The sequence below is a fragment of the Rhinatrema bivittatum genome, chromosome 1, assembly GCF_901001135.1.
Source record: "Rhinatrema bivittatum chromosome 1, aRhiBiv1.1, whole genome shotgun sequence".
NCBI classification, from domain to species: Eukaryota; Metazoa; Chordata; class Amphibia; order Gymnophiona; family Rhinatrematidae; genus Rhinatrema; species Rhinatrema bivittatum.
Window position 1 is genome coordinate 136619315 of NC_042615.1, and position 16749 is coordinate 136636063.

Consider the following 16749-nt stretch of genomic DNA (forward strand, 5'->3'; position numbering starts at 1 on the left):
TTCTTCTGGCCGAACAAATCGCCACCACAAACCACCTTCAAGGTTAAATTCTTTAGAAACATCATACGCAGTGTTTCAAAAGGCACCCTCAGCACCAAATTAAGATTCCATGAGGGACACGCTTTCTGCATTGGGGGCTGCAGGTGTTTTGTCCCTCAAAGCAAATAAATCATGTCCGGATGTAAGCCCAGTGATAACTCCCTGCACCTTACCACGAAGACAGTCTATAGCCATCACATGAACCGAAAGGGAATTATATGCTAGACTCTTCACTAGACCTTTTTGCAAAAGGGTCAAGATATGGGAAAATTGAAGCCCAAGTAGGCTGCACACCCTGCTCAACGCAGCCAACTTCAAAAAATATTCCATACCCTAAAATAAGCCAAGGATGTGGACAGCCATCTGGCCTACAGTAAGATGGCAACATCATTTTTGGAATACCCCTTCTAATGCAAGCGTTTCCTCTCAAAAGCCAAGCCACAAGACAGAAGCGATCTAACTGATCCAAAAATATGGGACCCTGATGCAAGAGTCTTGGAAAGTGACCAAACCTTAATGGACCATCCACTGCCAAACTTACTAGGTTCGTGAACCATGGCTGTCATGGCCACTCTGGAGCCATGAGAATCACTTTGTTCAGGTGTCTTTCTACGTGCCATGGCACCTTTCCCATCAATGGCCATGGAGGAAAGACATAAAGAAGAATCCTTGGTGGCCACAGTAGCACCAGCGCATTGATTCCTTCCACTCCAAGTTCACACCTGCGACTGTAAAAGTGTACCGCCTTGGCAATTCATCTCGTCACCATCAAGTTTATGCAAGGTGTTCCCCACCTGACCCTTCTCCAGAGTCCAACTTTTGCCGAAAATCTGCCTGCACGTTTTCCATTCCAGCTATGTGAGACACTGGCAGAACTGCCTGGTGTGGCTCCGGCCAGTGAACTCACAACTGAACCTCTTGAGAAACCATCCAACTTTTGGTCCCATCCTGTCCGTTAATATAAGCCACCATCATTGCATTGTCCGCCAGAACTTGCACTGCCCAAATTTGTAACAGTGGCAGAAAGGTTAGCAAGGCTAAGCGCACTGCTCTTGTCTCTAACCAATGGATAAAGCCATGACCTCTTTTCATCTCCAACCAATGGATAGGTCACAATGCCTCTACCTTTGACCACTGACCCTGCACAGTCTGGCCAACCGGAAAGACTGGCATCGGTGGGCACTATCACCCAATCTGGGATGTCAACTCCATCCCCATTCCAGATTGACCCAAACAAGCCACCAGCAAAGACTAGAACTGGACTCCTCCCGAGGGGAAGCCTCCGATAACAGGTTCCAATGGGAAAGAAGTGCTCTATGAAGGGGCCTCATATGCATGAACGCCCAGGGGATTAGTTCTATAGTTGATGCCTTGAGAAACACCTTGTCAATCTAGGTGTTGAATCGAGCCCCTAGGTACTCCAAGGATTAAGATGGCATTAGATGGTTCTTTGCCAGGTCCACCACCAGGCCCAGAACACTCAACCTCTCTAGGACCCACTGTACCGCCAGCAGACAGAGGTCCTCCTACTTTGCTCAAATACGCCAGTTGTCCAGATATGGGTGTATTAGCACTCCTTCCTTCCGAAGGGCTGCGCCACCTCCTCTATCACTTTGGTTAACATACACAGCGCTAATGCCAAACTGAAAAGGGTGCCAAAATGAAAATGATCTCTAAGAATTCTGATCTCCCAGAATCATAAACCTCAGGACCTTCTGGTGCTCCTGCCTGATTGGGATATGTAGGTATGCCTCTGTGAGGTCAAGTGATGCCAGGAACACTCCCCCTTGAGAAATGCTGCCATGGCTGAATGTAGGGTCTCCAGACGAAAATGTGGTACCTTGAGGGCCGCATTGACCTTTTTTAAATTCAACATCGGTCTGAACATCCCTTCCTTTTTCAGGACCACAAAATAAATGGAATACCAACCTTTTACCCATACTTCCTGGGGAACTGGTACTATCGCTCTATAACATGCAGTCCACCATGTTATGAACCACTACCCATTTGGCGCAAGGAGAGACGAAGGCTTCCTGCACTGGCAAGCAAATTCTAATGCGTAGCCATCTTTATCATTTCCAAGACTCACTGGTCCGCCGTGATTCTGGTCCACTCCTCGACAAGGTGGACTAACCCCCCACCCACAACAGCTGGAAGAGAAGAGTGGACCGGCCTCGCTTTATTGTGATGAATAAGCCCCCCACCCCCACCCCAGTTCCTTGACCAGGGCTATCTCGGGTCAGTTTTTGCCCACCTCAAAAGGACCAAGTCCTGCCCAAGCTTTGCCTCTGTACTGCTGAAGGGCATCTGTTCTTCTGATACTAGATGAGACTTTGAGCAAACCTCTGCAGACCAGTTTATTAACCATAGCAGTCACCTTGCCAAAACCGCAGACATCATAATTCTGGAGAACGTCCTAATCCTGTCATCTAAGATCTCCACCACACAGGCCATTTCAGCTTCCAAGCACTTTGCCTATTTCATGGAGGATGATGAAAATGTTTCCTTTGCCTGCAACTGTTGAACCCAACTTAAACAAGCTCCCATGCATAAAAATGCTGCATACTTTAGCCCGGATATCCAAACAGAAACCCCAAAAATCCTCGAGGTGAATTTCCAGCTTCCAATCCTGCACATCTCTCAGCTAGGCGGACCCTGCCACAGGAATGGTGGTTTTCTTGGTCACCACCACAACCAAAGCATCTACCTTTGGAAGCATCAAAGACTTGAGTACCCCCTCTGGTAATAGGTACAACTTCACCGTTGTCCAATTTTTAGACCTGTTCCAGGGGTGTCCCACTCTCTGACAACCGACTTAAGGGAAAAGCCATAGCAGGAGCTCTCAAGTCTTCCACAACAAGATCCACTCCTGACTCCTGAGGAAGCTTAATGCCACGCTCTTTAAGCACATGTGGAATTAAGGGCCACAACTCTTCCCTGTGAAACAGATGGACCACCTTACGGTCACCCCCTTCGGTCACCAGCACCTCCTCCAGATCCGGATCCAAAATGTCATAAGGGGGCTCTGTCCCAGAGACCCATCCGGTGGCTCATCCATGCCTTTAGAGTCCTCAGACTCCTCCCTAGGGTTGCTTTGCTGCCCAGCCAAGCTGAGCACCCTACAGCGTATATTTTTTTGTGCCCTCCCAAGGATCTATCCTCTTTCGATTTGGAGCACACACAGCGGGGCTGCTTTCCAGCTACTCCCTTCCGTGCCAGTAAGGCCATTTGCATGAAAAGCACAAACCCCCTTGGGAAAACCTCCTCAGAGACAGTTCTCTCCTGAGGGATCCTCAGCACCCCGAGTCCTCTCGGGCTTTCTTTCAATCAGGCATGGCAGGGAATAAAGAAGGAGAAGAGACAGGCCCACCCATTCCTGAGACACAGGAACAGACTCTAAGATAGCCACCGTTCCCGCGTTGCAGGGGATGGCTGCCTCACCTGACCCAACTGAACGGGATGTTCCCCCTGCATTGACCGCTGATGCGCTGAACAGCCTTCCTCTCCATCCTTGCACTTATTGCACAGACTCAATGAGGAAAAGACATGGCTTTTTAGCCCCACAATCATGGCAGTGTTTTCCTGCCTCCATGGCTACCGCCATGCTGTCTCTGCCTGTTTCTGCACGCACCGTCAGCACTGACTTGCAGTCACCTGCTGCCACTCCACATTGTCTTAGCCGATTCCTGGTTACTCCCGCGAAGACTATTACAGCCTCACTCTACTCCTGCACAGCTCCTTGAGCCATGTTGACCTGTCTCCCGGACATATGACTAAGTAAAGTTGCTCTATTAATTTCCTTAGTTTTAACTTTTTTTTTTTTTTTAATTTTAGCAACTAAAAACAAAATATGAAGGGATACTTCCCTGTCGCTGATGTCCAGAGCCACTGTAGAGCAGACTGAGTAGCAAGGGAACAAGAAGGGAACCAGACCCACTGCCTATCCACTTTCCTCGTCCAAAGGCTGCAGCAGATTAAGATCACAAACTCCTGCTCACCCACTCAACTTGGGGGATGGTCTTTCCCAGAGAAGCCTCTCCTCCATCTTCAGGACTTCCGAACAGTTCTCCAAGCCATTTTATTCTCAAAAATAGATTACTGTAATTCCCTTCTAATTGGCCTTCCAGCTATCACTATCAAACCACTTCAAATGCTACAGAATTCTGCAGCCAGGATCTTAACCAATACCAGCAGAGGAGAACACATCACTCCTATTCTTATGAACGTACATTGGCTCCCTATTAAATTCAGAATTCTGTATAAAGCTCTAACCATGATCCACAAAACTATTCACTCCCTAACCTCGCTCGAACTATCTTGCCCTCTTCAACATCACTCAGCTTCCAGACCAATTAGAACAACATACCTAGGTACTCTTCATGTTCCCCCTGCCAAGTCAGCTCTCAAGAAACGAGCCTTCTCAATTGCTGGTCCCATACAATGGAACAATTTCCCCCCGGAACTCCGCCTAGAACCCTGCCTGCGGACGTTAAAAAAAAAAAACTGAAGACCTGGCTCTTCTCAAGAGCATTTACTTAAAGTCCTTATTACCTGATCCTACATTATAGTTCTTAAGTTCAGATGTGTTTGCCTTCTCGAAGTTCCCCTTAATCCTTATTATGTAATCCATGTTCGATTTTTCTTTCATTTTGTTTGCTGTAATTTCCTATTGTTGGTTCTCTGTAAACCGAAGCGATATGTACTTGTACATGATCTTCGGTATAAAAAAGCCTTTAAATAAATAAATTAGGGTCACTAACTCCTGCTTGCCCACTCTGCCTGGGGGATGGTTCTTCCCAGAACCTAACACTTTAGGAGAGTATGATTTCAACTGAAAATTCTTTTTTTTTTTTTTTACTACAGACTGAAAGTTTTATACCTTTACCATCTGCTGGAAACAGAAATACTAAGGGGCTGCAGGTGGCACTCTAGGTTAAGTAGCAGCAGTGTCAGTAAAGATTTTTTTTCTCTGTCTCCATCTGCTAGCAGGGAGGCAAAATCCAGGAGTCTGGACTGATCTGCGGTATGAAGAGGAACATCGAGTCTGTGTGGACAACATATTACAATTTTCAGCTCAGTGGACAGCAGCAGTCAAAAAAGCAAATAGAATGCTAATTATTCAGAAAAGAACAGAAAATAAAATGGAGAATATGAGAATGCCTGTGTTTGTATCTATGGTGCGACCATACTATGCACATTGTGTACAGTTTTGGTCACCCCATCTCAAAATAAAATATAGAAAAACTAGAAAAGGTAAAGAGAAAAGCAAAACAGAATGAAGAAGTAGATGGAACAATTTCTTTATGATGAAAGCAGAGTTGCTTACCTGTAACAGATGTTCTCCAAGGACAGCAGGATGTTAGTCCTCACACATGGGTGACATCATCAGATGGAGCCAGGCCCGGGAAACTTTGACTGGCACACAGCGCATGCCCAGCATGCTGCTAACCACACGTCCACGCGGGGTCCCTCTTCAGTCTTATAACAGAGTTTGCGAAAAAATAAACTAATAAACCGAGAGAAACCCAACTCCGCAGGGTGGTGGGCAGGTTTCGTGAGGACTAACATCCTGCTGTCCTTGGAGAACACTTGTTACATGTAAGCAACTCTGCTTTCTCCAAGAACAAGCAGGATGGTAGCCCTCATACATGGGTGATTAAGTAGCTTCAGGCCGTTCCCACCAAGAGCTGCAGAGAACAGGTGCCAACATGCACAACAACTAGTGCTGCAGTAATCAGAGGAGCAGGCCTGCACCTAAGTACAGGGCCCACGGATGGAGAGTTGGATTTTCATGGCTAGAAGAGATTACAGAGGACGGACTGTCCGAAATAACTGTCTTGCCAGCCATCCTTGTCCAAGCAATAATGTGAGGCGAATGTGTGGAGGGAATTCCAGGTCGCTGCTCTGCAAATCTCATGAATGGGAACTGCATGCAAGTGAGTCACCGAGACTGACATGGCCCATACGGAATAAGCCTTGACATGTCCATCAAGCTGTAAAGCCCCCTGTGCATAGCAAAAGGCAATGCAGTCCACAAGCCAATGGGATAAGGTCTACTTAGACAGCAACCCCTAATCTTTTTTTGTCAAAGGAGACAAAAAGTTGAGTTGAGAGGTGGTGAGGTGCTGTCTATTCCAAGTAAAAGGCCAGCACCCTCTTGCAATCTAGTGTGTGCAAGGCCTGCTCACCCTGGTGAGCATAAGACCTTGAAGTTGATCTGGGACTGCGATTCCTGCACAGACCAAAGCCCCTGGGTGTGGAGGCCTGCAACATGTGCTCCCCACCCCATCCAAGATGAGTCTGTGGTGAGGGTAGCCTGGGGTTGTGGGCTCCAAAAGGGGATTTTTCCGCTCCAGATAAGGGGGGGGGGGGGGGGGGGGGGGGGGAGGGGTCGCCCACCACTGGAGGGATTGCCGTAACAGTGTGGTGATTAGGACTCGAGCACGCAGGTCTTGGATAGCCTGACACCATTGAGAACATAACGTCCACTGCACTTTGCGCATGTGCAATTGAGCCAAGGCACCATTGCTGCCATGTGGTCCAGCAAGTGGAGAAGCTGGTGTGCAAAGACATGGGAGCAATTGGAGACCACTTGAGCGAGAGCAGAGAGAGTCTCTGCCCTGTCTCGAGGCAGAAAAGCCTTCGCCCGGACGGTGTCCAGTCGAGCCCCAATGAAGTCCAGTTGCAAGGATGTTGGAGATGGGATTTTTGGATAGTTGATCAGAAATCCGAGTTTCCAAGATTTGGACCGTGCCCCTTGTCTGGAGTTGCTCTTGATAAGCCAATCGGCGAGGTACGGGAAAACATGAATCCCCCGCCTCTGAAGATAGGCTCTGACTACTGCCAGACACATGGAAAAGACACGGGAGGTGGATGCCAGGCCAAGAGGCAGAACATGATACTGACAGTGATTCCCATAGACTAGGAATCACAGGTACTGCCGATCCGCCTGAAAGATGGGGATATGGGCATACGCATCTTTTAGATCAAGGGAGCAGAGCCAGTCTCCCGCTTTGAGAAGGGGAATTAAGGTGCCCAACAAGACCATTTTGAACTTTTCCTTTACAAAAAAAAATGGTTTAAGGCTCGTAGGTCCAGAGGCCACCCGTTTTCTTGGGAATTAGAAAATACCTGGAGTAGAACCCCTCGCCCTGTTGACTGGGTGGAACGGGTTTGACCGCTCGAGCCAGTTTGCGGGCGGGGAGCTCTACCTGAAGTATCCATAAATCCCCTGTTGCTCTCCATCAGGGACACGGAGGTGAGCGGGGTGGAACTCGCTGGAAATGTAACCTGTAGCCCTGATGCACGATGGACAGGACCCAGAGGTCCGATGTAATCGAGGTCCATTGATCTGCGAACAGCTGGAGCCGACCCCTGACTAGGGGGTTGGTGCCCTGCAGAGAGGGCTGGCTCATGCTCCCTGGCCGTCAGTCAAAACCCCATGGCGGGATTCTGTGGTGGAACTGCAGTTGTCCAGGGAGTACTAGGTTGTCTTGGCCTCGCTCTGGGAGGAGGTCATTGAGGCCTATCCCTCGGTGCTGGTGGGTAGTATTTGGATGGCCGGTAAAAAGGCCTCTTCGGGTATTGCAGAGGGGGCTTCTTGGGCGATTGGGTGTCAGAGGTACTAGCTGACAATTGCTGAAGGGTCTCCTGATAGTTCCTTCAGTTGTGCCACTGCCTCCTTAATTCTGTCTCCAAACAGATTTTCCCCTGTTCATGGCAAATCAGCCAGGCGGTCCTGGACTTCAGGGCATAGATCTGAGGCATGTAGCCTCGCCGTCCACTGAGCCCCAATACCAGTCACAGTAGTTCTCATAGCTATCTCAAAGATGTCATAAGCAGAGCAGACTTCGTGCTAATCACAGTCAAGGCCCTGCTGTACAATCTTATGGAAACCCTTCTGGAATTGTTGTGGTAGGTGTTCACTAAACTCCAGGGGCTGTTTCCACAGGTTCCGGGAGTACTGACCGATATATAACTGGTAGCAAGCAATTCAGGCAGTTAACATTGTGCCCTGAAAAACCTGGTGTCCAAGGGCATCAAGGGCTCTATGATCCCGCCCCGGGGAGGGCTGAGGCATGGGTGCGGATCCTCTGCCTTCTTCAAGGCTGATTCTACCACCACCGACTGATGAGGGAGCCGTCAGTGCTCAAAACTAGTGGTAGGCTGGACCAGGTAATCTGCATCCATCTTATGGTTCACTGGCAGCACAGAGATGGGGTGCACCCAAAGGCAGGCCACCAGCTGCTTTAAGATGGCAAGGACTGGCACCGCCACTACTTCTTTTGGGGCATCCATGAATTGCAGAATCTCAAGCATCCTGTGCCTAGTGTCTTGCTCTGTTACAAGCTGGAAAGGCACCGATTCTGCCATGGCCTGTACAAACCCTGCGAAGGAGGGATCCTCTGGGGGAGATTTCCACCACTCCTCCGGTGGAGAGGGCTTTGAAGGCAGATCCTCCAATTCCTCAGTGGAGGACATAGATGCCTCCCCTTCACTGTATCTCTCCGGGGATGCGGGGGGGGGGGGGGGGGGGGGGGTGTTTGAACACCCAACTGCACCCAAAGTGTGGGCCTCATAGGCACCGAAGAAGAAACAGAAAGCATCAGTGGGCCTTGAGGCCGTAAAAGTGCTGACGGGTCCAACAGTGTTTGGGGGAATCGGGGGCAACGAAGGCACCGATCCCAATGGCCCTGGGGGATCTGGGAGGTGGCGGAGTGCCATGCATCCTCAAGACGCCATTGAACCCTATGGCCCTTCCTCCTCTGAGGAGTCACTCACCGGGATGGGGGCCGGTGGCAGCAATGCTCCCTTCGGCCATGAAGGGGCTTGGGGCATCTGTGCTGGCTGCGTCAGTAGAACATCGAGCAGCATATCGAGCTGTTTCAATAAGGAGCAAGCACCAGCTGAGTCGGCGCCTGCAGCAATGGCGGTCCTGGTGGAACTGGAGGATCGAAGCCCTGCAGGGCCCAGCCGACCACCAACCGCATGTGCCTCTCCGACTCTTCCTCAAAGGCAGCTGAGGACAAAACAGCTTGAGGAGGTGGCGGCAGAATCAGGATGTCCCCCAGAGCATTGGGGGGCACCCAGCCCTCCACCAGTGTCTGTGGAGGCCACCTAGAGGCTTCATGAGGGTCAGAGGGAATCGCTTCCTCTGCCCGAGATTGCTTCTTCGAAGGCACCAATGCATATTCCTGTCCATAGTCTGGCTTGGAAGACGATGACCGATGTGGATGTTTCTTCGATCGTTCGATGGTCACCACTGTCTTTGCCCAGAACCGATGGCAATGGCAAGGAATCTCACCGACAAAGACCGCGGTCAGTCCCCGGCTCCTAATTTAGGGCACGGAAACAGTTATGGGGGTGACTCTGATGGGGTCAAGACTGGAATCTACTTCACCAGCGTGGTAGATGTCCTTGAAGCTGTTGACGGATTCAATCTTAAGGACCCGAATAACTTTTCCATCTTATCAAGACGCACCTGACGACCCTTAGGGGTCATCAGGGCACAGAGGTCACAACCATGGACATTGTGGGTTGCCCCCAGGCAGAGGATGCAGACCTCATGGGGGTCTGTGATGGACATAGTCCGGGGGCACCAGCAAAAGCTGGTCGACGCAATCACAAAAAGAACGCAGCTCATGGTCGATGGTCGGTAGACACCAAGCGATGAAGCAGTCTGTGATAGACCGCAAAAGCTCGATGGACTTACCAGATTGGAGAGGACCCGAAAAAAATACGAGGGACCCTACGTGACGCAGGAAGAGAAAAACTGCAAAAATTGCAAAATGAAGCGTGAGCTCCACAACCACGAGGCAACAGCTTCGCGGAAAGGAAGAGACTGAAGAAGGACCCCGCGTGGACATGTGGTTAGTGGCATGCTGGACATGCTCAGTGTGCCAGTCAAAGTTTCTAGAAAATTTGACAAACGTTTTTCGGGCTGGGCTCCATGTGATGATGTCACCCATGTGAGAGGACTACAGTCCTTGTTCTTTGGAGAAAGGCTTAATAGGTTAGGGCTCTTCAGCTTGGAGAAGAGACAGAGAATATGATAGAGGTTTATAAAATCACTACACTAGCAAAAGGTGCCCAGCGTTGCTCAGGTAGTCTGTTCTATAACAGCCTGTGTGTGGATGCTTCTGCCTATCTGTGAGGGTACCTGTGCCTGCATGTGTGCGTTTATGATTGGGGGAGCCTGTGCTTCCCTGGGTGTGCGCATATATACATCTAAGCCTGTGTGCATGTGGGAGTCAGTGTGTTCGGATGTGTGAGCCTATGCACACTTTTGAGGGCCTGCGCGAGCTTCTGCACACTAGCATGAGCTTTGCATATGCGCTTGCACAAACTTGATTGCATGCTTATGCGAGCATCTATGTATGTGCGCCTATACCTGCTTTTCCTCATGTGTGGAAGCATGAGAGACAGGGCTTTAAGATAGTGTGACCGACACAAGCATTTTATAGATAAACAGAGAGAGCTGAGTAGGGTGGAACAACTTAATAGGGAATGGTTATTTACCCTTTTAAAAAACATTAGGACTAGGGGCACTCAATGAATCTAACTGGTAGCAGATTTCAGACAAATTTAAGAAAGTATTTTTTTTTCAGTCAAGGCTCAATTAAGTAGTGGAATTTAGTCAGATAGACTACATCTTCCTTCTAGGAATAAGCAACAGGGAATTAATCTCCCCAAAACATTTTGCCGGGTACTTCCACATGATTCAAATTGTTAGTCAGGATGCCAGGCTCACTGGTCTTTGGTCTGATCCGGCATGGCTTTTCTAATTTTATTACCTCTGCTCCCTTGGCAGTACTTACCATGTGATTAAAAAGCAGTCTCTTTCAAAACTGCAAGGGCATTCCTATGTTGCTTATAAAATGTGATATGCTCTGCATTCGTGTGCAGAAAATTACTGTAATCTTTTCAAAAAGTTCCATGTACCCTGCTGCTTCCCAAATGAAAAGGTTATCGTCTTAATCTGGCTTTACTGGTCAACAGGGATGTGCATTCATTTTAAAACAAAATAGTCAATGGCAATGAAATTGTCTATTTCGTCTTGTGTCGGGAGCACCCCGAAACAAAAAAAAAAAAACACAAAATTTCATAAAATTAGTATTTTGAGTTAGTGCGTGCTAACAGGATGTTAGGTAGTGCGCACTAAGTCCAAAATTAGGGAAACACGAAATAAATACCCCCAAACCATTTTAAAAATGAAATTAAACAGATAACAACCCAAAACAAAACAATACGAAAAAAAATCAGTGCACAACCCTAGGTCAACACATGTACATTAATATATGCAAACCTAGCTGGCCTGGAATATTAAACTTTGTACTGTTACTTCTAAAACCAGGGTCTTCTGCTTAGGAGCAGACATTATTTACTTAACCCCTCCTCCTTGATGATGTCCTACATATTAAAAAGCTCTCCAAGATAATTGAGACAAATGCCACACTACTGAAAATAAAGTATCATGCACTGATGAGACCTACGAATGCCCCAATAATACTCACTCTCTGTTTCTTGTTTGACAGCGCTTTCTTTTCGAGGCAACGTAGCTGCGATGAATTAGGTTGCAAGCATCAAAGACAAAGATGGGTTATAAAAAGGCATTTTGCACAAACCATGCACAAAAGGCAAGTTAGGCACTAGTTAGAAAGAGACATGCAGAGAACTATGAGAAGCAAGAAATTACTGCAGTAAATAAGTTTAGTTGATGAAGTACTAGAAAATTTAATGATGGCTATATGGAAAATAATGCAATGCATGTCAGATGCTTCAGATCCAATTATGAAAAAAAGTTACACCCTTACATTTCACAAAAGTTCTGTTAAACTAAATGGTTTACAAAAATCATAAATATAGTAATGAAAAAAATTTAACTAAGTCTGGTAATACTGTACAACAGACAATATTATAATGCATTAGTGCTGTGTAATGATGTAAATCATATAAAATCTAAACTGGATCAGTGCTGTCAAAATTAAACATTTAAAACATGCATCGCTTAAGTCTGGAAAGACTGAATCATGAGCATGGACTTTCAGTTCCAACCACCACCTAAGTATTTCCCACAGAAATACTGCAAATAGCATTACTTAAGCTATTCATCAAATCTGTGGCTTTGGATTCTCCAGTGAGATGATGGGTAAAGTCCCAAAATAGAATGATTCATGGGATACAGTCATTATAGAACAGCCATTTTCTGGTCTCCTTGGAGAAAGGTCCATATTGACCAAGCAGGACTACACTCATGATTCAGAGCAGTATAAACACAGCCACAAGTATTTTCAGCTCTGGTGAAACTACTTTTGAAATGCTTCACTAAGTAATTCCAGTAAAAAGTGGCACAGAGGTTGGTGATGTCTAATACACTAACAACTTTATTGAGACATTTGTTTTCTAGATCAAGAGTTCACATTGTCAGATGCCTCCAATAATATAGATTCTTATCCTTGAAAAGTTCATGCCTCAGCAATCTGTTGTCTATAAGATGCCACCAACCTCTGTGTTATTTTTGTATTACAGACTAATATGGCTACTCCCCTGGAAGTTTTATTTCAATAAGTAACACAAACTTGATTTATTTTAAAAGAATTATATGAAAACAGATCATAAGTATCTAAATCAGGCCTTTGGGGAACCTCCAATTCTTGCTTTGGGTAAGTGTTATAAAGAAAGGCTTCCTTTAGCCGAATACACTGAATTGCATCAGCACAGTTCACACCAAGTGTACGATTCTCTCTCTCTTTGCAAGACAACCACAAGGTATCAGGATATTTAACAGCCAGAGAAGTTAATGAACAAATTGGATGTAGAGGGATATGAACCAAATTCAGTATCTCTTCCATACCACCTCATGGATATATTATTTCAATTTGATGTCAGGAAAATTTAAGTCACTATTTACAGAATACTACTTAAAAAAGGGACATGTTACAATGGGATGAACAAAACACCCCATTCAGCATTATTCTGAGCATGTAAGAAATACATTACAGTTATCTGTGTTCTGCCAGTAAACAGCATAAAGAATTTCTAAAACAATGTTAAGGTTGCTCAGCGTCATATAGCTTGCAAAAGAGAATCACAGCACTTGTGCTAGCATCTAGCATGAGAAGATTTCCCCTGAAGACCATGCATAGGCACAGTACTTCAGAATTGCAAGAGCATTCCAGAAGCTTAACAAGCCAAAGGCTGCAAAGAATCTTAAAAAAGCAAACAAAGGCTCTAAGATGGAGGCCTCTATTCCCTATTTTCTGTTTTACTGGATCCTCTGAAATAATTTAGCTTATCCATGATCAGATATATAGTGGCAGATCTATGTGTTTGGTTAAATCTGTCTATACAAAAGAGGGCCCAAGTTTACAAGATTTTTTTTTAGTCGCTATACCACTCCCTCAACTCAATCCCTAGTTATTTCTCCCTCCTATATTTTTGGAGCCCTGCATATACATCTTTCTCTCTCTCTCTCTTGATAAACAACTATCTAATAGTACAAAAATGATGCAACATCAGTGGTTTCAATATTCAGCACAGAAAGACCAAATACATTAACAGGGCTCATCACATGTGGGGGTTTTTCACATATGAGAAGTGTTTCTATAACTCAGAAGTGGTCAAACTTTTCTTGAAATTCGTAGGCTGAAAGAAATAAGCCCTAGCTATAAAAATAAAAAAGATATTCCATTCTGTTTATGCTTACATGAAAGTTAGCTTGATTTAAAAAAAAAAAAAATGCTAATGTAGTTGTTTCAAACTGTTTATCAATAACTATCCAGGTATCTCTATGCTGCTGCCAATTCGATGAAATGATTCCTCCCTGTCCAGAGATGCCTGTCACATCAAGGCAGTCCAACTCCACTAGCAATGAAAGCAAATACTGATATTTTAAATAACTCTTCCTGGAGGCTTATTTAATGGTCCATTACTATAAGCAGGCTCATGGGATCATTGGCTCCACTAATAATGTTTTTGATACCTGATAGCTCAAGATTCATCATGATTTACATTAGACTTCAAAACTGTCAGTAGAGCTGGGAGGAAAGGCTCTCTTTTATCACTCTTACCAAACTTCTTCCCTTCTTTGGTGATGCCAGTCATCTTGACCTTTACAACCTCAAAGAAATCTTTTATTTCCCTTTCATATAAACGGGATAAGTAATCCATATAATTCTGAAGATAAAAGAAAATATTTATGATTGGTTAGTTAACAACAAAAATTAGTACATACAGAATTTTAGAATATCTAAAACAATTATGGTATCATACACATCTTCAGATATACTGGCATTTGAAAGTTGTATAACAGGTTTTCTCACACAAACATTGTCATTCACTATATGAATTCTCATCGAAATACTGGTGGAGTCCAGTGAAGGAACCAATAGTTCAGAAGGTGAAAAATTTGCGTGTTCTGTTTCTGTAAAGCTGAGGGTGAGATGTGACCGTTTATAAAACAATTCAGATGGCTTTTTGAAAAGTGAGAAGTTGCGGAAACTGCAGTCTTTCTTAGATATGAGTTTAAGTTGGCAATTCATTCTCCTTCTAGAATGTAACAGAATGTTGGTGGAATTGCCATAATGTCTTACACAAATGGAAAATTGCTTAAAATACGGTTGCAAGAACGGTTTTGGGCTGTTCCAAGACAACTTCAATATAACAAGATATTGACACCTTACATGGCTTTCTACAGAAGCTCAAGCACAATTTAAGGTGCTCACATTGGGGTGAATTTTCAAAACTTGTAGACGTGAAAGTAGCTTGTACTCATGTACCTGCTATTTTATAATGATTAAAAGTATATATGCAAACATGAGGTGGTCTAGAGGCATTCTGGGGCAGGGCCAAGAGGTATATATGCAAGTTGCTTTTTTCTAAGAGACTTCCGTGCATATATTTGGCAACTTATTTGCATCATTTTACACCTGTTAACTACCTTGCGCAACTGATTCAATCTTGTATATTGTCTACTATTGGTTGGGTGGGAGGTCTGGATGAAATGAGGGGAGCTCAGAGTGAAGAACTAGGAGGATCTCAATGATTTGAAGGACTGGGTGAACTGGTGGAGGTTTCGGCAACCTGGTGATTTCAATTACATGTGCATGTTTTAAAATATACTGTCTTCCACACGTAAAACAGGGTTTATGTAAGCAAGTCAATTATTTTCGCTCGTAAAATATGTGTGCATATGTTTTTAAAATACGAAAAGTATGTTCTTTCAATGCACTGCAGATATTTGTGCATATGTTAGGGGAAACACATGCACATATTTTATAATCTGCACCTACTTGATACACACAGGTTAGACGACCTCCACATGGCCATATACATATAAATATGGAGCTACATGGAGTTGTTTGAAAGTTAGCCTCATTGGTTTTTAAAGTGCTGAGAGGAGAGGGTCCTGGATATCTTCATGATAAGAGAGAATATCATCATTCCAGTGTGATTTAGTCATGGGGCACTTTGTAACATAGTAACATAATAAATAATGGCAGATAAAGACCAAAATGTTCCTCTAGTCTGCACAGCAGTGATTTTATGCTAAAGTAGATCAAATTCCCACTGTGTCCGGATGCAGTTTTCCCCATGCCTTCCAAGAAGCACAGTGCAGTCATATCACTGCTGCCCTGGGCTGCAGCCATCACTTCTTAAGATTCCTTCATTTAAAATGGTGAGCATGCAAAATTAAGAGTTTTTGATGATGATGGCACCTACTATTTGGAATACGTTATCTTTGGAGATTCAACATTAATTGAATTATTACAAATTTTGTAAAACGTTAAAGATATGGCTTTTTCCTGAGGTGAATTTGTGTTAAAGTGTGATAACTGACAGTGTTAATGGTCAGTAATAGTTTTAAATCCTATAGGAAAGTGGCTCAAATATTCAATGCACAAAAGATTTATTTCTCTGTTTTTCTCTAGCTAGCAGCCATTTCCTATCTTTGTAGAAGCTAAAAGATATGGAAATATCCAGTGGGAGGGGGGAAATGAGTAAGACAGGTTTGAGTAACTACTTTAGATGCCATGTCAATATATATTAATGCAGGCTGTAAACTGGCAGCATGAGGAGCTGACAAGCTGAACCTTTGGTACACAAAGCTCACCATATTGCAGGAAGACTCTGGATAGTTAACTGCAGATGAAATATGGTATGATACTGAACCTACTATGAGCAGAATGTCCCTACCAAGCAATCAGATTTGAAAAGTACTCTAACCAAATAAAGGCCTGATAATGGACTGCTGATGTTACAGTTGTCCCCCTGTTTCACAGACTTAATCACGATGACAGCAACTCAGTCATAACTAATCACATATTTGGAAGGCCTAACCCCAAGTTACCAAATAGGTGTCTATGTACTTGCTAGCCAATGAGAAATGTCTAATACCAGACCCCAGCCACTCATGAGCCAGACAGCTATATAATGACAAACTAAAGTTCCACCCACAATGACCACATATAAATCTGTAAGCCAGGAGCTTCAACCAGGAAGATGCAACAGAAAACATAATGTGGTGAGTGCAGAAGATGACATAAAGGGTCCTAACTATACTGAGATATGCCCTATGAAAAACTTCAATTAGCCAATGACTTCTGAAGCAGTTGATCATCAGGTGATATATATATAACCTTAAGATAGGGGTTATTTACTTGAGTTGATGGACAGCTAACCAGCCTCACAGGGTAGCCATGAAAGTGGTGA

At 44.9% G+C, this 16749-nt stretch overlaps 1 protein-coding gene across 3 annotated transcripts in view; it reads right to left on the reverse strand.

Annotated features, from left to right (window-relative positions):
- Nucleotides 1–16749, reverse strand: part of EXOC1 (exocyst complex component 1) — a 188249-nt gene that overhangs the window by 85443 nt on the left and 86057 nt on the right. For all 3 annotated transcript variants that reach the window (XM_029587384.1, XM_029587375.1, XM_029587366.1), the window contains 2 exons: nucleotides 14109–14214; nucleotides 11553–11597 (listed from right to left, as the gene is read on the reverse strand). In XM_029587384.1, coding sequence (XP_029443244.1) covers nucleotides 11553–11597; nucleotides 14109–14214 — 151 coding nt within the window. The remainder of the gene's footprint in view (nucleotides 1–11552; nucleotides 11598–14108; nucleotides 14215–16749) is intronic.